At 39.4% G+C, this 22,462-nt stretch overlaps 1 protein-coding gene and 1 non-coding gene across 2 annotated transcripts; one reads left to right on the forward strand and one right to left on the reverse strand.

Annotated features, from left to right (window-relative positions):
* Nucleotides 1-928: 928 nt before the first annotated feature.
* Nucleotides 929-19,818, forward strand: FGL1 (fibrinogen like 1). Its single transcript, XM_077773345.1, has 8 exons — nucleotides 929-1,006; nucleotides 3,300-3,480; nucleotides 5,360-5,368; nucleotides 10,902-11,052; nucleotides 11,300-11,397; nucleotides 14,812-14,900; nucleotides 15,089-15,276; nucleotides 19,521-19,818. The coding sequence occupies exons 1-8, from the start codon at nucleotides 935-937 to the stop codon at nucleotides 19,678-19,680; spliced, it is 948 nt and encodes a 315-aa protein (XP_077629471.1). The 5' UTR covers nucleotides 929-934; the 3' UTR covers nucleotides 19,681-19,818.
* Nucleotides 19,819-21,825: 2,007 nt separating this feature from the next.
* TRNAC-GCA (transfer RNA cysteine (anticodon GCA)) lies at nucleotides 21,826-21,910 on the reverse strand. Its single transcript has one exon. It is a non-coding gene; the product is annotated as a tRNA-Cys (tRNA).
* Nucleotides 21,911-22,462: the final 552 nt, after the last annotated feature.

A 22,462-nucleotide genomic window follows, 5' to 3' on the forward strand; every position in this document is an offset into this window, starting at 1 on the left:
CCCCTTCCCCATTTGTACTCTTTCTCTATCTCTCAAATATAAATAAACATTACAAAAATTTATAAAAATAATCTCAAGAAATGGTAAAGTGAGTTTTCCTCTACAACTTGAAACAGAGCTGAAAATTTTATATTATCTTGGTAGCTTGCCTATACATTAAGACATCAAGAAAAACAATGTCTATCACCTCCTTTAGTTGTTGAAAAATAAAAGCAGTCTTCTATGTGCAAAGTAAGTGTTCATGAGGCATGTATCCTATGCCAGGATCTATCTAAAAATATTATGTCAAAGTTGCCACGGTCCTGTCAGGTAGAAATTACGATTTCCATTTTACAAATCAGGAGCATTTTAGTGGGTTGTCTGGGGTCCCACAAGGAGGAAGTGGCTCAGCCAAACTACGGAGCCAAGCCTTCATGGTTACAGAGCCTCTGCCTTTTCTGCACAAACGGCACATTAACAGTAAGACCCTCAAAGACAATCAGAGTCCCTTCTCCATTTTTTTTTTAATCTTTAGTTTTGAGAGACAGGGACAGAGCACAAGTGGGGGGAGGGTCAGAGAGAGAGGGAGACACAGAATCAGAAGCAGGCTCCAGGCTCCGAGCTGCCAGCACAGAGTCTGAAGTGGAGCTTGAACCCACAAACTGAGATCATGACCTGAGCAGAAGTCGGAAGCTTAACCTACTGAGCCTTCCAGAATCTTCTTCTCTATTTCTGTAATTAAACGGGTTCGATCCTATTTAAGGTCACAGAGAGCATCATCCTGTGCGAGGGAGGCATGGGGAAGCCCAGGAGAATTTCCCCGAAGACTCTCAGATTAAAGATGGCGCTGCATCCGGCCTCCTGGATCGCGTTGGGTCTGAACCCAACTCTGGTGTCATGGAAAACTCACAGTAAATAAGTTAATGAACTTTCTTTTGTGCTTGCAGTTGTTTCGATGGAGAAAATGGCAAAGATGTTCAGTGTTCTCCTTGTCACCACTGCTCTAGTAATGGGCAGGAAGAGCTGGGTAAGCTCATTTATTTATGTTTCTAGAATGCCTACTTTGACTTGCATCTTCTTTTATTTTGCAGAAAACATATAGTAATTTGTCACCGAAAAAAATCAACTGAGGGGGGGAAAAAAATGAATAAGGTTTGTAGAAGCCCCTGTCACGTATTAGGCACTTACCAAGTGCTTTCAAACTTTTTCTTAAAGTCAAAAACCAGTATTTGCCATAAATAAGGAAAATCTTTTTGGATTTACTGGGGTTACTTAGGTAGTTAAATAATGTTAGAAATTTAAAACTATCCATAGTAATTAAAATTAACCCATGGCTTTCCCAATATCGAGCTTTCCAATGCTGACCACTGTTAGTGTAAACTAAACAAACTTTTTGACAGTAATTACAGGGAGCTCACGCCTTGCTTTCCTCCACTTACAAGTAAAAGGGAGAAAACACTCATTTACTCAAAGCTCTGGGAGAGAGAAAACTCCTAAATTTTAAATAAACTCAGTAAGTCCATGTATGTAGGCTTTTAAAGATAAAAGATACTTGCCCTCTACTTTCAGTTATTTTTAAATTGCACACTGTACCATATTTAACACTATCACAGCCAATTTCCACCTACTGGAAAGCAGCGCAGGATCCCAGACCCCATGAACGGTTTGCTGCTCATGTTTTAGACTGGTGGGAATCAGGGAGCTAAGTAAATAATTCTTTCAGAGCGGCTAAATCAAGGAGTGTTAAAGAGGGAGCACCGGGAACAAGTAAGAAATGGTCCTGGAGCGATAGTTGGAGACACTCAGTGACTTGGACTTGAAAATGGGAGAAGATCTGTCACAACAATTCTCTATACTCTTGCTGTGTGACTTCCCGGTCTGAGGTTGAATCTCTGGGTTTCCGGGATAGGCCTTCACAGGAGGGGAATGTACCTCTGTCCCAAACAGGGCGTCCAGCTGTGCTATTCTGACCAACCAGCAGAGGGTCTGGAACATAGTGGCTCTTCCTATATATATGGAAACGCATAAGGCAGTACATAAAGTTAGGAACCGAGAGGCAATTGTAAATTGGGAAATACATCTGATGGCTGTTTTAGGCAATAACGTATATAAAGGTAGTGGTATAAAGCACCTACACGTGAAAATTCATAATTTCTCAAAAGTAAACATTTACACTTATCACAGGAGATCATGACATAAGTTGCAAAAAGAGATGTCAAAGTGGAAAATGGCAAAAAAAAAAAAATTGTCTTTTGTCCTTTCTGCCCACCAGACCTCTAGTAACTCTTCCAACACTGAGTANGAGAGATGTCAAAGTAAAAGTGGAAAATGGCAAAAAAAAAAAAAAATTGTCTTTTGTCCTTTCTGCCCACCAGACCTCTAGTAACTCTTCCAACACTGAGTACCCAAGAGCCTTTCTTGCAGCTTCTTGGCCCTGGTACCTCCTGCAGGAGACCCACTTGTGCAGCTCACCTTCCCAATTAACCCCCCTCCCCCCAACATTTGCTTTCTCTTTGGAGAGTCCTCAGTCAGAAGCCGGTTTAGAAAGGATCTGATAAACTTTTGCACGTGCAGTATTCTTGGGGGGTTGCCCTTTGAGAGAAGATAAATGCCTTAACTGGAAAACTCAGACCCTTACTATCCCTTTCTGAAGTAATTGAAGGAAAAACAAAAAATAAGCAAAAAGTTAAAGTGATTTCAGTAGAATTTCCAGTCACAGGTAAATGGGTGACATAATCGGGGATATGAGGATCTAAATTAGCATCCTCTGATAAAGGCGACTGCATGTCATCAGATTGTAAGCATTCAATTAAATTTTTAAAACATTAATACCAAAAGGTCGTTCAAAAGCCCTGTTTATTTTAGAGACTGACACACTAGCAATGCACAATGATGCCGTGAAGCACTTAACTGTCAAGAAAGCATTAGGTGGTGTCATGCAGAGATTGAGGGCAGGGATTTCAAACTGGATTTGAATCCCGACTCCTCCTCCCTGCTGGAAATTCCTGGGCAAGTTTCCTTCCTCACCAGGACTGAGCCAATTCCTCCCTCCTGGAATCATTATGAGGATAAAATGAGTCTAAAGCTCTTAATGTAGTCATTCAGGTTATTTCATATTAATATATAACTTTCTAGTTCAGCACTTTATTATAGCCGTTAATTATTTTTTCTTCAAATAACAGGTATCATCGGTTTCAAACCACATTCTGGTCAGAATAATCTTCTCAAATGAGAATTGGGGACCAAATTGAGTGATTAATTTGTCCAACTTGTTAGAGCATTTATTTCCCAATGAGAGTGAGCTGCACATTCCTTTGCAGGCTCTAGAGAATTGTCTCCAGGAGCAGGCACGGCTCAGAGCCCAGGTGCACGTGCTTGAGACCCGGGTCAAACAGCAACAGGTCAAGATCACACAGCTTTTGCATGAGAATGAAGTCCAGTTCCTCGATAAAGGAGAGGAGAATACTGTCATGGACCTTGGAGGCAAAAGGCAATATGCAGGTCAGAACCTAATTTTCATACGTGTTTCAGTAACTTTTAACTCCCATCACTGTGCAACGGTGGTGGCTCGCTATTTGGTCGCTTCAGGTTTCTCTAAAGGGCTTTTCCTATTCTAATAACAAGCAGCATGAAGCATTATACCAAATGTATATTTGGTATAAATTTAACTTTATCCTTTTCTATTATCTCTGTAGGCGATATTTAATATCAATGCGAAATATCTCAGAATTTCTATATTTTAAAGAGAGATCAGGGGCACCTGGGTGGTTCAGTCAGTTAAGCATCCGACTTCTTCTCATGTCATGAGGTCGTGGCTTGTGAGTTTGGGCCCCGCGTCGGGCTCTGTGCTGACAGCTCAGAGCCTGGAGCCTGCTTCAGATTCTGTGTCTCCCTCTCTCTCTTCCCCTCCCCAACTTGTGCTCTGTCTCTCTCTGTCTCTCAAAAATGAATAAACATTAAAAAAATTTAAAGAGAGATCAAAGACAATGGATTATTCACATATGGGTGTGCAAATGACATATCTGAAAAATTTTACAGTTGAGTTTTGTTTCTGTGTAGCACTTCTTGTTACATTTATACAGTTTTCCCTTCTGAGGCCCAGTATGTGCTTTAGGGTAGTAAATGAGGTAATAGAATAAAAGGGCAGGGAAAGAAAAAGGATCACAATTATTTAGGGAAATACAAGAGTTGTTTTTCTGTGCATATTTTATGGTTTGATAATATTCCTTTCAATGTTTCTATGTTTCCACCCAGAAACTTAATGATCTTAAACTGTCAACATATTCAATGCACATATCATTATTCTTTGTAGAAAACTATTCACCTGCCTTCCTCCAGGCTTCTTTTAAAGTAAACAAGCCATAGTTGTCAGAAATTAAAATGCTATCTAGAGCACTTTGTTTATATGTCTGCTCTGGCTACTGCCATGATGTATTATAATTCTTTTGTTTATGAGTCTATCCTGGTCAATTGAGCAGGCACTTCGTTAGGAATGATGTTTCATCAATCTTTCTTCCCTATCACCCATTAGAGCACCTGGAATATAATAAAGCCTCACACTTATGAAAGAAAGCAAGGTAGTAGAGAGAGATAGGAATCGCTAAATAGCAAATGTAAGTTGGAAAATATATCTAACCATAACTGAAAAACTGTAGAGGCTAAAGAGATTCCAGGCTGATGGAATAAAGACATCTTTTTTGTGTGTTTCTAAATATACTCATCAGTGAGCGATGTAAGAATTGTGAGAATTTTAGAAATTATCTTTCAATGAAATGTTCCCTTTTTCTTTCTTTACCCAAGAACCTAATCTCTTTGTGGTCAGACTTTTTGTCCAGGGCTCCTGACACTGTTGTCCAGCCAGTTGATCCCTAACTCTTGATTCTTGAAATCGAACTCCCCTTCCCCCATTTCAGGATCAGAAGGAGAGATGTGGGGTGAGGATGGCTTGTGGCTCTGTGGCATGGAACAAAGAGGAACCAAAGACAGCTCGAGTAAAAATAGGCTTGGGAAACAAAGGGACTGTGTGAAGCAATCTCAGGGGCAAAGAACAGGAACTAGAACCTAAGAAGACAACAATGAAAGAAGGCTCAGGAAAGCACTCGAATAAGGAGCACAGTCAGTTGAGACTCCTTGAAGACCATGATTCTCAGCCTGGTCTACAGTTAGAATCATCACCTGGTGACCTGTTAACATGCTATCACCTATGAAGAACTGTGGATGGTCTGAGATTTTACTCCATTTGCAAGTCATTCTATTTTCAGTTAGCCTGCCTAGCTTTCATGGGTGCTGGAAGAAGATAAGAGATGCCGGGGTCAGAGACATGAACTTCATGTTTGTACCAATATCCCTTGCCTGTGAATACTAAGGGAGCAAAGCGGAGATTGTGCAGGCTGTGGGCTGTGTCACAGCTGAGGAACCCTGACTTTAGGAAACCTCAATCTTTTATAATGGGTTACAAGCAAATCTGCTCAGTCTTTTCTCCTTTGCAAGAGATGTTATCTCTATGGAAGTGGGCAGAAACTAATCTGTCAACTGCTCTAGAGGAAGACATGGTCTCTATCTTATAAGGCTGCTTACCATACAAACCTCCTGGAAAAAATAGTCCAGAACATAAACTCTGCTTGCAAAATATGGAGAAAGACAACTGACCCATGGGAAAGTGTCTGTAAATAGTGCTCAGGTTCCACTCCAGACCAATTAAATGAGAATCCCTACAAGACTGCAAAGGATTTGTGCTTTTGTTGATGGGTGCGGATGAGATGGTTCAAGACCAGAATCAGGCCAGGCTCCTCCCCAAATTTCTTCCCACAGGTTAAGGAGGCGCCATCTACTATAGAAGGCTTTACTTCTTTTCAGGTGGGAGGGAGGTAGGGCATGGTAGGAATTCAGTACCCTTTACATTTGGTGAATGTTGAAGGCCTAATTGTAATGTAGTCAGTTATACACTCAGCAGACTTCAACTACCTATCCTAAGATTGTGGAAAATGTAAGATACCAATGTCAGGGTAGGATATCACTGGAGTAATTAGGCCAATCACTGTTGATAAGGTTGATTCAGAGAAGGGGATAACCAGAATGGCCAAAAGGCCGTTTGACTGGTGACTTTGTCTTAAAGACTGAGTTGTGTGCTTCACCCCCCCCCCTTCAAATGTTGAAGGTCTCACCCCCAATGTCTATGAATATGACTGTATTTGGAGATAGGGCCTTAATAGAAGAGATTAAGTTAAAATGAGGCTATTAGGATGGGCCCTAATTCAATCTGACTGGTGTCCTTATAAGAAGAGACGCCTGGGGCACTCGTCCACAGAGGAAAGACGACGCGAGGCCACAGCAAGAAGGCAGCCGTCTGTAAGCCAAGGACAGAAGGTTCAGAAGAGCCCAACGCTGCTGGCACCTTATGTGATTCCAAAACTAGGTACACAGCTGATCCCAAGGGCAAAGAGAAGCACCGTTAGTCCAAATTCCAAACCAAGCCCAAAACCCAGGATATCTATTTAAATGCAATCTGAACAGGTTGTGAATACAGATTCAAGTGTTCAATAAGGTCAGGAGGCAGGTGACTGGAGGTTTGTTACTAGGACTGTGCATGGGAAAACATAGTCATCGGAAGACTCAGGTTTAGGAGCTAGAACTCCAATTCCTGTGTCGGGAGTGCTGAGTTGAGACCTTGGGAAATAAGTCACCAAGGAGTAAGGCAGAAATCAGGTACCAGGAAATTAAGATACCAAGAGCAGAGCAGGACTGACTGTATAAACAGGAGTTGGATGGAAGAGTCATATGGTCAGGGTGTAGACAATCAATTGTAGTGTATGTGTATGTCTGTCTTATAACATTATAATGCATAAAATAAGATAGATGATAGACATTTTCTGGTTTGGGATATAACAGGTAAAGAAAAAAAAATTCAAAGGGGACCCCTGGGTGGCTTAGTCAGGTGAATATCTGACTCTTGATTTTGGCTCAGGTCATGATCGCATAGTTGTGAGATCGAGCCCTGCAGTGGGCTCAGAGTTGGTCATGGAGCCTGCTTAAGATTCTCTCTCATGCTCTCTCTCTCTCTCTCTGCCCTCCCTCAACTCAAAAAAAAAAAAATGGAGCAGTTAGTAGAACTATGTAATATAATTCATATAAGCTAGAAGCATGAAGGAGAAGAAGGAATAAATTATGAAATATAAATATAGTTTAACTGTACTTTATTTTATAGCATATAGGCAAATAGTACTAGAGAGCCTGCCAAAGGCAAACCTTTGATAAATAAAATATATAACAACCATAAATTCTAAAAAGTATATAATTAACATAATGTATAATGTTGTATAAAATATATGAGAACTTACTACCAAAGTTTAAAATATATATAAGAACTTGTTACCAAAGTTTATGTTTTTGGTCTCCTTAAATTAAAACATCAGATGTTCATTGGGGTGCCTGGGTGGTTCAGTCAGTTAAGCGTCTGACCCTTGATTCTTTTTCTTTTTTTTTAATTTTTTAAAATTTTTAAAATTTATTTCTAGGAGAGAGAGAGAGAGAGACAGCGTGAGCAGGGGAGGGTCAGAGAGAGAGGGAGTCACAGACTGAAACAGGCTCCAGGCTCTGAGCTGGCAGTCAGCACAGAGCCCGACGTGGGGCTCGAACCCACGAACCGCGAGATCATGACCTCAGCGAAAGTCGGACGCTTAACCGACTAAGCCACCCAGGCGCCCCTGACCCTTGATTCTGACTCAGGTCATAATCTCACAGTTCACGAGTTCAGGTTCCACATCAGGCTCCTCATTGACAATATGGAGCCTGTTTTGTATTTTCTCTCTCCTCCTCTCTCTCTGCCCCTCCCCTGCTTGTGCATGTTCTCTCTCAAAATAAACAAACTTAAAAAAAAGAAAATTCATGTGTACCATCTGTAGAAATATAAACTTCTTTGTTCTTATTTACAAGTTACTGTTTCATTACTAATTTGTTTTCTGAATTCTAATTCATCTCATGGTACAAACCACCTAATTGCACACAACCTAGCAATTTGTGCAAATAATGCACAAATCATGTGATTTTATACAACATATAATTAAATGTATCCTTTTTAAAAGCTTTTGGCTGCTATTAAATCGTGTACTTAAATGAAAAGATACTAAATTCAATTAATCGGTGACACTTACCATAGCCTGTGGCATTACATCTTGTCAACAAGACCACTGGTTTAACCACATCCCCTTCTGCAAGGCCTTCAATCTTTATTAGACAGCCCCTTGAGGCATGTGTAGTGATTAAGGTGTTGCCTCTGAAGCCTGGTTTGAGAGCCCAGCTGTCCATCTTGCTAGCTGTGGCCTTTGGGCAAGTTACTTAACCTTTATGTTCTTCAGTTTCCTAATCTGTAAAATGGGAATGATAAGAATGGTTCTTTGTTGTGAACATTAAGAGTTAACACATGTAACATGATTCCAATAGCATTTCATACAAAAGAGGTGCTCAGTGAATGTCAGCGCTCTATCCACATTATTATATACCCTCTCTCTTGTTTTCAAAGGAGAGAGCCTGCTCACCCTACCCTTCAAGAAGCCGGCCCTCTCCAAAGAATCATTATCCTTTCTTCTCTTGTTTCCTTCTTAAGGTCACCAGCGGGTGAGGGAGGGTGGGAAGAATGGCTGCAGCAGGGTTAGCTCTAGAATTTCCCAGCATGCCCTTGGGGGCAGCTGAGCTCATGCTGGCCTTTCTTTGAGTTTAGAATGTGGGGTACTTAGCGCCTTCGGTCTTGAGCTTTGAGCGCAGCCACCATTCTGGGACAAAAGGGAAAAGTCCATTTGGCAAGTTATCATGTCACTTTGTGAAGCTTAAACATTCAGCCTTCCAACATGGCTTGCTTTCTGCACGGTTGGAGCAAGTATTCACCTCATCCAGTTCAGCGTGTCGTTTGTCACAGGGCAGGCAACCTTGGCCTCACTCTAGTATTATGTAAGTATCCCCAAATCCCTTTTTTTTTTTTTAAACTCCCAGGAACACAGAGCTTTCTAATCTTGCCCTTGCCTGCTTACTATCTGGGGAGTTGAATGGGTTGAAACATTTTGAAAATCATAGTTTCAAATATCTAGTTAATGTTTTACACCCTCCGTTGCTTGAACTTCCTGCTGTTGAGATGCAAGTCCTATTTTCACATTTCCCCAAAGCAGCCTCCTTATTTCTAACTTCTTTCTTATGAGCAATTTTGCTACTGGTGCTTCTTTGATGTTTTGTTTTGTTTTCATTTGTTGGGTGTTTTTTGTTTTAGTTTTTTTTTTTTTTCTTAAGTTGAAAGCTTTGCTCTGGATCTTAAATTGTGTTTGGCTTTTTCCTCTGGGAAGAAGGACACATTTTTCAAAACACAAACTTGCAGTTGGCATAAAATAGAAAGAAATAGAAAATGTTGGCTGCACATGCTATAGTCACAAAGTTTTCCAGAGGCAAATGTTATAGCTAATCATTTCCATATTTGCCTGGAAAACAGTCTGAATCTTTAGAGTCTTTACTATTCAGCTCTTTGGTTGGAGATTATATGGAGCAAAGAGCTCCATCCTTAATAAGGTTAAAATCTGCTTACTTTAATGAAAAGTGTTGTACAATCTACTTGACCAGAAAATGCATGCTTTTGAACAACACTGACCTAATTTTAGGTAATACTTTTTTCTTGTTTAATTGCCAAAAAAAGGTCTGTCTCTCTCTGTCTCTAAGAATCCAACATGCATAAGGAATGCGCTTCTGAATCTCAGAAATAAATGTATGAATAAAACCTAAATTATGACAAAGATGAACATCTTACCTCAGTAGTGGTATATGACTGGTCTTACCGTGCTGAAGACTCTAGAAAGTGACAAAGGTTCTTTATTTTCTCTTCTAATTCCTATTGCCTATTCTGTCTATTTGGTGTGCAGTACATTTTATTGGTAACAAAATGGAGTTGTAGACAATTTGGCATCAAAACAATGAAAATGAAGAAAGAACTTGAAAATATGCTAACAGAATGGAATTCTCCAATCAGGAACAGAAAATGTCGTTTCATTGTTTGTTTTTTAAGGAAGGAAATTAGTAAAATGCTAAAGGGTAAAATGTTCAAGTTAGCTATAATTTATAGTATTTTGACTCAAAACTCTGTAAGTATTCTTGAGACCATCTCTTTATTGTGGCCACTACTTCAACCAACATTCCGGACACTGAAACCGTAGTGAGGTCCACACTTGCCAAATTCTCTAAGTGTGTATAAGTCAGCATAGATGACACCCAGTAGATATTAATATATCCTACCCTCAAGTAGTTAAAGAAATATATACTACGTTTTGGCGACAAACTTGTAGCTGTGTTTGCTTCAATGGTCAAAGAAATATCATGGCAAAGAAGAATGCAGAGATAAAAGGAATAGCAGAAGTTTGCAGTTTTTAGCAAAAGCATCTAAGAATGCATGGACTGTTAGAAATTTCAGTGGGTTAGTAAAAAAATCTATTGAAACCGGGAGGTTATAAGAATCTAACAAGATTACTATTTTGAATTCATCTCCAGATGTTCAGAATGATTTATAATGTTCTAAGCCAAGATAACCCATATTATATTATTTGCTTGAGGTTCCAGTTCTACTCCAATTTTAGCTTCATAGGAGAGATAAGTTCTACTATTCTGTCAGATACGGCTATAAGTTCCACTTAACTATGTTGTAATTGATCATATATAATTTTTTAAGTGTTTTTCACAAAAATCAGAAAAGAGAAAACAAATCCCTATTTTATTTCTTTTCATGATCATGTCAAGGAGTCAGATATAATTAACTATTAGGAAAGGAAATAAGATTTTCCTAATATCTACTGGTAGATATAACAGATGCAGGTTTAAAAAGCAGATTATCTACATCAGTGTTTATCTATCTCCATTGGTATTGAGTAATCTTATCCAGAGCCTTCCATGTNCAGAGATTTTTAATGATGGGTATAAGCGCAGTGGATTTTACAAAATCAAACCTCTCCAGAGCCCAACAGAATTCTCCGTTTACTGTGACATGTCTGATGGAGGAGGATGGACTGTAATTCAGAGAAGATCTGATGGCAGTGAGAACTTTAACAGGTGTGCTAATTATGACATAAGGATTTATTTGGAGTAGCATGTGTAAGATCTATAACAAGTAAAGCCTTTTTATTATATCTGGAGGTCTAAAATTAGAATTTCACACTTTCCAAATAAGAATACTGAAAGTGCATTTGCTTATCAAAAAAATATTGGGGTGGTAGTTGGGGGCGGTGGGCACCTTGGTTACTATTGCAAAGGTCCTTTTGGGTTCTGCTAAAATCAGCTTTCACTGAAAATTTTTTAGACGCTGGAATGACTATGAAAATGGCTTTGGAAATTTTGTTCAAGAAAATGGTGAATATTGGCTGGGTAATAAAAATATTCACTTATTGACCACACAAGGTAAGGTTTGCCTGATATCAAATTCACTTGAAGTATAATTTTAGAAAAACAACAACACTAAAGGGGTACATGGGTGACTCAGTGGGCTGAGCTTCAGGCTTTGGCTCAGGTCATGATCTTAGGGTTCCTGGGTTTGAGCACCACATTAGGCTTTGTACTGTGACAGCTCAGAGCCTGGAGCCTGCTTCAGATTCTGTGTTTCTCTCTCTCTCTGACCCCCTCTCAAAAACAAATAAACATTTAAAAACTCAGAACAATAAAAAACATTAAAATGTTTTCTACTAAACTATAGGCAATGGAACGAATTCAGTAACTGTTGTGTTTTGCAGATGCCAATGATCCCTTTTCAGCAATAATCCCCTTTATAAAATGTGGCCACTTAAAACTGGGACTAGACACAAAGAAACTAGATATGGGCTGGGGGCGGGAGATTCCTCATATATTTATTTTCTTTTTATGGAAAGGAAATGTAATGTCATAATCGTATTTTTTTAATGCCTCAAGTTCCTCAAAATAGCCATACTGAGTCAACTATCTATTGCCATAAGTGTGTAACAAGCCACTTCTAGGTTTACTGGCTTAAACCACACTCATTTATTGTTCCTCACGAATCTACAAGTCACCTGGGCAGTTTTGCTCAGCAGGGCTGTGTTCTGCTGATCTTGGCTGGGCTTGCTCATGGGTGTGTGACCTACTTCCGGGTCTGCTAGTTGGCTGGCTGTTATAGATCGGCTCAGATTAAGGATTTAACTAGACTGGGCTCTAGATAGCCTCTCATCTTCCAGGTAGCTAGCCTGCACTTGTTTGTGTAGCAGAGGCAGCATTCCAAGAAGGAGAGTACAAGTACAAAAGCTTCTTGAGACCTAACCTTGGAACAGGCACATGGTCATTTTCACTGCCTTCATCTTATACATGAAAGTCACAGGACGAACACGATTTAAGGGGGAACTAAGGAGACTTAATGGAAGGAGTTACAAAGTCACATTGCAAAGGTTGAGGCAAAGAATGGGGCATTTGGGGCTGTTTTATACAGTCCAGTCAAATACCATAATAAATGTACTGTCTCCACCCCCATGAACTTCTAATTTGAAAAATTTCAAAGATGCAGCAAAACAGAAAGAAGATTCAACCTACTACCTAGAGTCTACATTAACATTTTGCTGGGAGTTTTTTAAATTGTTTTAATTACACATCTATCCATCCACGAAGCCTCTTTGTTTTATTGACATATTTCAAATTGCAGACATTTATACATTTCCCACTACATGCTACTGCATGTATCTTCCCCTAGAGTTCAGTATTTGTCTAAAATATCATTTGATGAATTTTCTAAGCTTCTCTTTCCCATGTTCATTTTCTGCAACTCACTGCCTTCCTTGTCTCAATTGTAAGTCTGAGATTATAGTCAGCCCCACTTGGGTCTGATTTAGAATGTTTCCTAAAAGGCAATTATATTGCTCAAGAAAGCACGCTATATCATACTGGCAATGCATTCAACATAAAAACAAGGATTTGCTTGTTTCATTCAAGTTACGGAAAGTGACTGATGTTTCTATATTCATAATTCATAAGTAGGATTGTAATTATAGGGATTTTGAGATACCAGAATAATAGCTAGAGAAGATGAATAATCCTAGAAGCCTGCTTGCCCTTCTTGTGACCAATTTAGATAGTCAATGCTATCTAAATTTATATAATATTTCCCTTTCTTCAATGTATTTATTTTCCTAATTTTGAGTATTTTATGATATATGTAACATCTATCGTGGTTTCCTATTGAAACTATGAAAACTCCAAGAAGTAACCCCTGGCTCCTTCCAAACATACAAAGTTCAAAATTATTTGTTAAATTATTATTAAGTGCTCCTTCATCCAGATGCACTTAGCCAGCACATCTGCTTCCCCTTCATGTTTTAATTGTGAACGACTGTTACTCTCGTGACAGCAAAATTGTACTTATCAATTCTAGGTTTCACAACCACATATCACATCATCCAAGGAAAAGCATGCCTTTGTCCCTACATTCTTTAATTGTTAGAACACTTAAGGCTAGTGAATTTCCTCTGAAAATAGCTTTATCTCCATTACATAGATTTTGACTGCAAGTGTTTGCAATAAAATTAATTTAGGAATGGTCTGTAATTGCCATCTTATTTATTTATTGGCCATAAAGATATTTATATTGTTACCTGAAACACTGAGACTGACTTTATAGCTCTTCCCTAATGGAAAGTATTTTGTAGGAGAATTAATTTGGCCTACCTCACTGTTCTCATCTACTTCACAGTCTTGGCTCACACAGCCATTACTGCCTTTCAATCAGATTAGGGGGGCGTCTTGAAAATTCCACCTTAGAGAACTCCATGGGAGGGTCTGTGGTGTAAAAGGGCCAAGGCCAACGGAAGCCCGCACACTTACCTTCTGCTCCCACTTTCAGTAAGTAAGGGACAATCTGGGATTTCCTGCCCAAACAGCCATGAGCTTGTTTCCAAGACCTGTTCATGCCTCTTCTTCATCTATCCCCCTTGAGAAGATGGTGTTGCTGGTGGGCACACCCCTGAGTCTGAGGGGAGGTGAAGCAACAGCTTTTAGTGTAGGTGTAAACAGAGCTTGGATGTGCAGCCAAAAACGTCCGCAAATGTGGCCAGGGCCCCTTTTTGTGCACGATGGAGGTAGAGATAGGGATAGAGAGGAGGCCGACCATAGACAAGACCTGCATGATGGGCTCCCGAGGGTCTCTCTCCCTGGGCCTCCATGTTCCGGCTTGGATCCCAAGGAGACGAAGACTCTAAGTTCAAACCTGATCTTCTAGGTCATTGTGAAATTTTACTTCTCAAAGTAGGAGGACAGACCATATATTATCTAACAATTAATTTGATTTATAACTTTCTGGTTCCTGACTCTTTTCAAAAAAGAGAAAGAGTAATATTTGTGATTCACAAATGAGGGGACAATGGAGGAAAAAGGATCCCTTGACGATACCAACTAGTTCAATTACTTACTTTTAAGATCAACACTCTTACTGAAAGTAAGAAAAAGAAGATAAATGTTTAAACTTCTTAAAATTTCTATTCTTTCATTGTGAGGCTTCTTAATCTATTAGCTAAATAATGACTTTGTTTCTGTTGTTCTTTGTCAAGTGAACTGTACTAGACTTTACCTATGATAAAACCAGTAGAAATTTTCCACCTTCAGTATTGTGTCCCTAGCTCTTTTCAAGTAAAACACACAAGGAAACGTTCATGCTGTAAATACAATGGAGCCACTGTTTGTTCTTTGAAAGCCGACCTATGGCAGAAGGAAACAGTTTAAATAAAATAGAGCTACGAAATGTGTTTTTGAACTTCAGTAAATCAGTGTCATCTCACAAATCAATAATATCCTGTAATTTCTTGGGGTTTTTTTTTTTTCCAGGAGACTATACTTTAAAAATTGACCTTGCAGATTTTGAAAAAAATAGCCGTTATGCGCAATATAACCTTTTCAAAGTTGGAGACGAAAAGGTACTAAAATTTTCAAATAAGTAACATTATGAATTAATGTACAAAATGTAAACCCTGAAGTCAGTGAAGACAAAAATACACAGTAGAACCTATCTTTTGTTTTTTAAATAAACGTGTTATGAACATCGATTATTAAATTAACATATTACAGTGACAACTGAGAGTGAAAGTTCCCTCTTTTCCTTTAGAATTCCTACGAGTTGAACATCGGGGAATATTCTGGAACAGCTGGAGACTCCCTTACGGGGAATTTTCATCCTGAGGTGCAATGGTGGGCTAGTCACCAAAGAATGAAATTCAGCACACAGGACAGAGATAATGACAACTACGAAGGGAACTGTGCAGACGAAGATCAGTCTGGCTGGTGGTTTAACAGGTTTGACACTTTCTAAACACAGTTACAATGGTGTTGATATCTCACTGGTGGGTATTAATTATAACGTGAGGTAATGTTGTCTTCTTTGTAGTGCTGGTATTATTAAGTCATCACACTCATTAGGATTCTTCAGTGATGAAGTATTTTTGCGGATTTGTTCAGTGTGTACATTAATAAAGCTTGAAAGGTGTTAGAGAAGTAAATCAAATAGCTACTTCTGCAAAGATTGTTTGCAACCTGAACTATGGGGGAGTTATCACAAATAGTTGGCCACAAATTGACATGAAAAACTAGGGAGCATTTATTAGAAGACCAATATTTTCAGTGTTCTCTTAACCAGTTTGGTCTTCATCTTCTCTTATCATGGGATAGCCATGTGATTTTTGTAAATTTTTCTATGGAATACTACTTTTCAGTCACTCAGACTTCCATGCAACTATTGAGTCCAAGCTCCTCTCAGTATGGAAAATTCCTCGGCAGTATTCCTGACACTTAATTCCACCCTCTGGGTGAATACTTCAATGTTACTTTATCAGCTAGCTCATTCCAGTGTTTTTTTTTTTTTTTTAATTGTAGTAAGTTTTTCCTTTTATTCATCTGGAATCTGCCTTCTTACACTTTGCCAGATTTTTTTCTCAGTAGTTACAGAGCAATTGTAATTCCCTTTCAACCTAACCCTGGAGGCAGTGCATGAGAAGACATTTATTGTATTCCTCAATATTTTCTCTCTCTAGGCCAGATATGCTTGATTCATTGAGCTGTTCTCCACCCAAGATGGTTTCCAGAAAGCTCCCTTTGTTGTAATTACAAAGTTTAGGCAAGAATGGAAACTTCATACACTCTTCCTTAAAAATAACCTGATGGGTCTGCTATGTCTGCAAAGCAGATGTGCCCCAACTGTTAGGCAGTGCGTGAGTTTTGAACATCTTCTTTTCTCGTTAGAAAACAAAGAGTACCTCAAAATGTCTAGACATTTAAATTTTCCATTATAGATTCTTTACGGAGTGTTTCTGAAGTATCAGATTTTCCATGTTATTGAAGACAATCCATTTAAGTTCCACAATCCAATTTTTAACCTTTATTTTTTCTCATGTAAGTATTTATAAAGCATTTGGGAATCCCCTGTCTGAGGAAGTGGCGGTCTATCAGGCATATGTTAACTTTCCCCCAAATCATGGGCGTCTTCCCTATGAGCATTCCGTGACTGTGATGTGCTGATTTCAGAGTTGTGGCATCCATGGAGATACAGCTAGTTGTAGGTAGTGTGGTGGGTCAAGTTGAAATTCAGTGGTTGTAAAAACAGCATTTTAGCGGAGCACCTGGGTGGCTCAGTCGGTTAAGCATCCGACTTCAGCTGAGGTCATGATCTCACGGTTCGTGGGTTCGAGTCCCACGTCAGGCTCTGTGCTGACAGCTAGCTCAGAGCCTGGAGCCTGTTTTGGATTCTGTGTCTCCCTCTCTCTCTGACCCTTCCTTGCTCATGCTGTCTCTCTCTCTCTCTCAGAAATAAGTAAAACATTAAAAAACAATTTTTTTAAAAACAGTATTTTGGCTGGATTTTGCTTTTTTTAAATTTTGAGTTACTTTTTAAATTTTTGGTCACTAGAGCACATACATCAGTGAAAGAGAACAGAGAAACAAAGGTATCTTAGCTACTTAACCAATCAAAGGTGATGATAGTCTTTTTCCCTAGCAGTTTTCTTGTTCTTTTAAAAGACCGTCTTTGTCACCTTCTCTTCCTCCTCCTTTTTCTTCCCCTGTCTTTCTAAGTTAACATTGTGTAAAAATTAATGCATTATATAAAACTCACCCATAATTCACTAAGTTGCAAGCATCCGTTAATGTTTAATTTTGAACAGAAGTCCATATATAGAACTAACAATCCTATCAGTTACGATTGCCACGTACTACCTAGTTGGCTACTTTGTGTTGTGTCTGAATGACAACCGGCACACATATTAACCCAGGCAAATAAATAATTTACTTGACTTTAGATACACGGGTTCAGAGACAACAAAGAAAGGTAGCTACTGAGCTCGAGCAGCCTAAGAACCTTATCCTTGAAGTCAAATGAGAGGATAAGGACCAGCCTGTGCAGGTGGAAAGTCAGTAAAGCTAGAGAAAAAGTCAACTGTTCCAGAAGCACGGTGTTACTTCTACCATGTCTCCCATTCCCGTAGTTTAATCGTATCATCTTCTTCGTCCTTATCCTCTTTTTTTTTAATCCTATAGTTCTTCTAACTTTCACAATGCGTTGGCACTTCGTAATTATTACTCACTTACAAAATGTTCTTTCTCCGCATAGCAAACCAGTCACTGAGTGTTGATGTGTTCTCTGCTTTGCATTTGCAAATGCTCACAGCTCCTTCACCAACAGAGCCCCAACCATCTCCCAACCTAGTTGCAAGTCCTGTTCCAGAAGCTGAAAGATGCTGGACAATTGGTCTCAGAATAGCTAAGATTGGGGTGCCTGGCTGGCTTAGTCAGTAGAGCATGTGGCTCTTAATCTCAGAGTTGTGAGTTTACTCATGAGTCTAACTTAAAAAATAAAAAGGGGGGGGTTCCCAGGTGGCTCAGTTGGTTAAGTGTCCAACTCTTGATTTCAGCTCAGGTCATGATCTCATGGTGAGGGAGTTCAAGCCCCTCATCAGTCTCTGTGCTAACAGCGCGGAGCCTGCTTGAGATTCTCTCTTCCCCCTCTCTCTGACCCTACCATGCTCATGTTCACTCTCAAAATAAATAAATAAAGGCTTGTGTTTTTTTTAAGAATAGCTAAGAGGGTTTTTTTTTTAAATTTTTAGTGTTTTATTTATTTCTGAGAGAGAGAGAGCATGAACAGAGGAGGGTCAAAGAGAGAGGGAGACACAGAATCCAGAACAGGCTCCATGCTCCAAGCTAGCTGTCAGCACAGAGCCCAACACAGGGCTCAAACCCACAAACCGTGAGATCATGACCTGAGCCAAAGTCGGACGCTCAACCGACTAAGCCACCCAGGCGCCCCAAGAATAGCTAAGAGTTTTTATTGACCAGTTTCCTATTTGGATTCAAATCACAGACCAAACAAAAATGTACGTGTAGTAGATGTCTCTAGGAAAACAGAAATAGACCAAGATATGTATTCCAGAGCCTTAGAGTATTTTCTTTTCTATCATTACCTTTCATGCAGTTTTAAAAACACAGTAGGCTTTGACACGTGCAGATTCAGCATGCAGGGTTTCAGATAGAAATTAGGAGATTGTCAGGATGGTCAGCAGGAGCAAATCACAAAGCTGGTAACTGATCCAAGCCAATCATTCAGCATCTATGGGTAAATTATATGCTTTTTTGATTGAATTGATTGGAAAAATGTATGTTAAAAAATTAATTCAGCAACTTGGACAAATGATTATTGGTCGACTGCTGGGAAAACTTTAAATGGTGGTTTGGGTTTTGTTTTCTTACCCTTGAGGTTAAAATAATGGATGTGTTGGCGATTTTTAAAAGAGGGGAGAGGGAGTTTGCAGCACGAAAGCTAATTCTTGGCAGCAGAAAGGTGAACACGTAAGTGCAAATTATCCGGGGAAGCTGGCAACAAGCACCACACCAGCCACACCCTGTTCCCATTTCCTTAACTCTTAGCACTCTTGTGAAGGCCAGAGGTTACAAGGTCATGTTTTTGTTTGCTTGCTTTTTTGTTTAAAAGCTATGAAGAACAGAAATGCTTCTTTTACAGTGCACTACAGGTGACCTGGGCTATATCTTGAGATTTGTTAGGGCGCTAAAATCTATCAGTTAAAAAAAAAAACAAAAAACAAAAAAGAAATTAAGAAAACACCAAACATCTGTTGTAGAAATCTCCTGCCTTTTGGAAATTAGTAAACATTCCCTTGTTGGGGACGCCTGAGTGGTGTCGTCTGCTGAGCATCTGACTTTGGCTCAGGTCATGATCTTGCTCTGTTTGTGAGTTCGAGCCTGGCACCAGCTTACTGCTGCAGGCAAAGAGCCTGCTTGGGGTCTTCTATTCCCTGCTCTCTCTGGCCTTCCCTTGCTTGCCCGTGCTCTCTTTCAAAAATAGATAAAACATTAAAAATAGATTAGATAGATAGATATCTAGATAGATAGATCGATCGATTGATCGATCGATAGATAGATCGTCCATTGTCTGAAAAATGGCAGAAATCAGAGTCAAAATGTTTTTATCATAAAGGCTTAGGAAAAATGTATTTCTAGTCTGATTGCTTTGTGTTTATTTTTCTTCCCACTAGGTGTCACTCTGCAAACCTGAACGGCTTATACTATAAGGGCCCCTATACTGCTAAAACGGACAACGGGGTTGTCTGGCACACGTGGCATGGATGGTGGTATTCTCTGAAATCTGTGGTTATGAAAATTAGGCCACATGATTTTATTCCAAATACTGTTTAATTTTCCCTGCTGGACTTTCTTTTGCAATTCATCTCGGTTTAAAGTAATTTGAAAAATAGCACTTGTGAACATATACATACATAGATAGATGGCAACTGCTATGTGTACTACTTTTCATCCCTACTGAGCTTTATTACTTATTGCACTTTCAGTACAGCAAATATGTGTGTCCTTCAAATAAATATAGATGATTGAATTCCTGCGTGCTGAAGGTTATAAGCGCTTATGTTGAACAAAAAAATACAACAGTGCAGAATATGTACCATGTTTGGGAGATAACACATAAAACATAAAAACATAATAAATTAAGTATGAATGCAGCTGAAAAAATACGTGAAAAAATCCAGTAAAAAATAGATTGGTAAGTCAACTGCATAGACAATAAATATAATCAATTCGGATTTGAACTCAAGTCTCTGCTCCCGAGCTGGAACTCAGAGACACAATTTAGGGTCTCAATCACTATAAAACAGAATCCTATAGTTTTACGTTGTCTGTGTAGGTTAGACGCCTCTTTCAGAAGCCTCACTTAAATTCTTATACCATTCCTGTGAGGAGGTATTATCCCCAGGTAACAGAGCTGAGCTTTTGTGGCTCTGAGATTTTGTGACTGCTCAAAGTTACAAAGCTAATATGTACAAGAATTCAAATCCAAATTCAGATTCAGATTCAAATTCTGAATGAAATCCCATGTTTTGCTACCATGCTACAGCTTCTTTTGGCTAGAACTTGGATAGGTGACGTGGAGGGAGAGAACCTTTCAAGTGACGGTAAGAGTTAAGGCAAGATATTCTAAAAAATATTCGAGTGCCATCTATCAGGCACAGCAGATATAGTTAAAGCCTCAGTAGAGCTCTCTCTCTTTTTTTTTTTATAAAGACATGCAGTAAGCATATAATCACAAAAATAGAAATAATTTTAAAAGCTGATAAGCATGAAGGAAAAACATGTTCCGGGGGAATGTATAGCAGGGACCTGACCTGGCTTGGGGGGAGAGGATCAAAAAACCTTCCCAGGAGAACTAACTTTCTGAGCTGAGATTTTTTTTTAACTGGTGTATGTGGGAGATCACTGTAAACCTTTGTGTAAAGTACACAAAGAAGGAAAGTGCACAAAAACAAAAAACAGGTAAAGGAAGCAATATAGCATGGTGACCCTTAAGCCCTTAAACCAAGAATTCTGTCAGCAGAGAGCTGTGTGAACTTGGGTAGGCTGCTTAATTCCTCTGAGCCTCGGCTGTCTTATCTGTAAGATGATTATAAGAGTAACTGCCTCACAGGGTTACGTTGAGGATCACACAAGTATTTCAAACAATGCCTTGTACAACGTGAGCAATGAGTAAGAACTGTGTGGTTATTAGTGAAGTAGGCATTCAGGGACAATGACAACAGATGTCTTGATATGATAGGTCACATAAAGATGTTAAAGTTAGTTGTACTTTATCCTCTAAGCACTGTTTCTGAAGCAGGGCTTCTCCATTTTTAATGTCGTCCAAATCACCTGTGGTCTTGTTAAAATGTATATTTCAATTTGGGACTGGGCCCTTAGGTTTTTGTTTATAAACAAGTTTCCAGATGATACAGATGTTGCTGGTCTAGGGATCACACTTTGAAAGCAACAATGCAGGAAACTGGGTTCTATGGGACGGTAAATAATACAGGGAAAAAAGGGCTCCTTGATCAAATGAGTTTGGGAGATGATCTATGGTACAAAATTAAGCAGATTTATTCATTTTTAAAATGCTTACCTACTTTTGAGAGGGAAAAAGAGAGAGCAAGGAGAGAAAACAGTGAGGGAGAGGCAGAGAGAGAGGGAGACTGGGAATTCAAAGCAGGATCCACACCGGCAAGATCAGGGCAAAGCCCAAAGTGGGGCTCGAACCTATGACCTGAGCTGAAGGCAGACACTTAACCGTCTGAGCCATCTAAGCACCCCAATTTCTTATTTTTAATACTGTATTGTGCATTCTGAAGTTCTAAGAGGGACATATGGTATGTTGCACTTTAAAAAAATTTTTTTAATGTTTTATCTCTGAGAGAGAGAGAGAGAGAGAGAGAGAGACAGCGTGATCAGGGGAGAGTCAGAGAGAGAGGGAGATACAGAATCTGAAATAAGCTCCAGGCTCTGAGCTGGCTGTCAGCACAGAGCCCAACATGGGGCTTGAACCCACGAACCATGAGATCATGGCCTGAGTTGCAGTCAGACGCTTAACCGACTGAGCCACCCGGGCACCTCAGTATGTTGCACTCTTATATCTAGTTAGGAGTATGGTCAGCTGTAAGATGTACGTCGCCTGATTACTGCAGTCCAAACAAATAGAGATTTTTCTGTCTTACCTAAGAACTCAGAAGGCAGAACATTGCCGGCCTACGTGCAGTACAAAAGCTGGTATCTCTGCAATTCACTTTGCTTTTCCCTGCTTCAAGTCCGTGTCAAAAACAGGAAGAAGGCTGAAGGGTCAACAGACTCCAATTTATACCATATTGGCCAGAATTGTGTTACTTGGTCACTTCATCTAGAAGTAAGATCATGAAAGAGAATGTTGAATTTTACAGTCTTTAGAACTTGCAGGCAAGAAAAGTGTCTGCCAGGGCTCCTGGCTGTTCATTTGTAAATGCAGACTCGTGGGAACAGTGTTCCAAACATCACACTTTGGGAAGGTATAAATAAGGGGGCACCAATGACAATTTTAAATATGGGTATTATTTGTTCAAGTAGTAAGTAGCCTGAAGAATTCACACAATTAGGAGATCAAAAGAAGAAAAGCTTTTAAAGGGGGGGG

This window comes from Crocuta crocuta, unplaced genomic scaffold (assembly GCF_008692635.1).
Source record: "Crocuta crocuta isolate KB4526 unplaced genomic scaffold, BGI_CrCroc_1.0 scaffold140, whole genome shotgun sequence".
In the NCBI taxonomy this organism is placed as follows: Eukaryota; Metazoa; Chordata; class Mammalia; order Carnivora; family Hyaenidae; genus Crocuta; species Crocuta crocuta.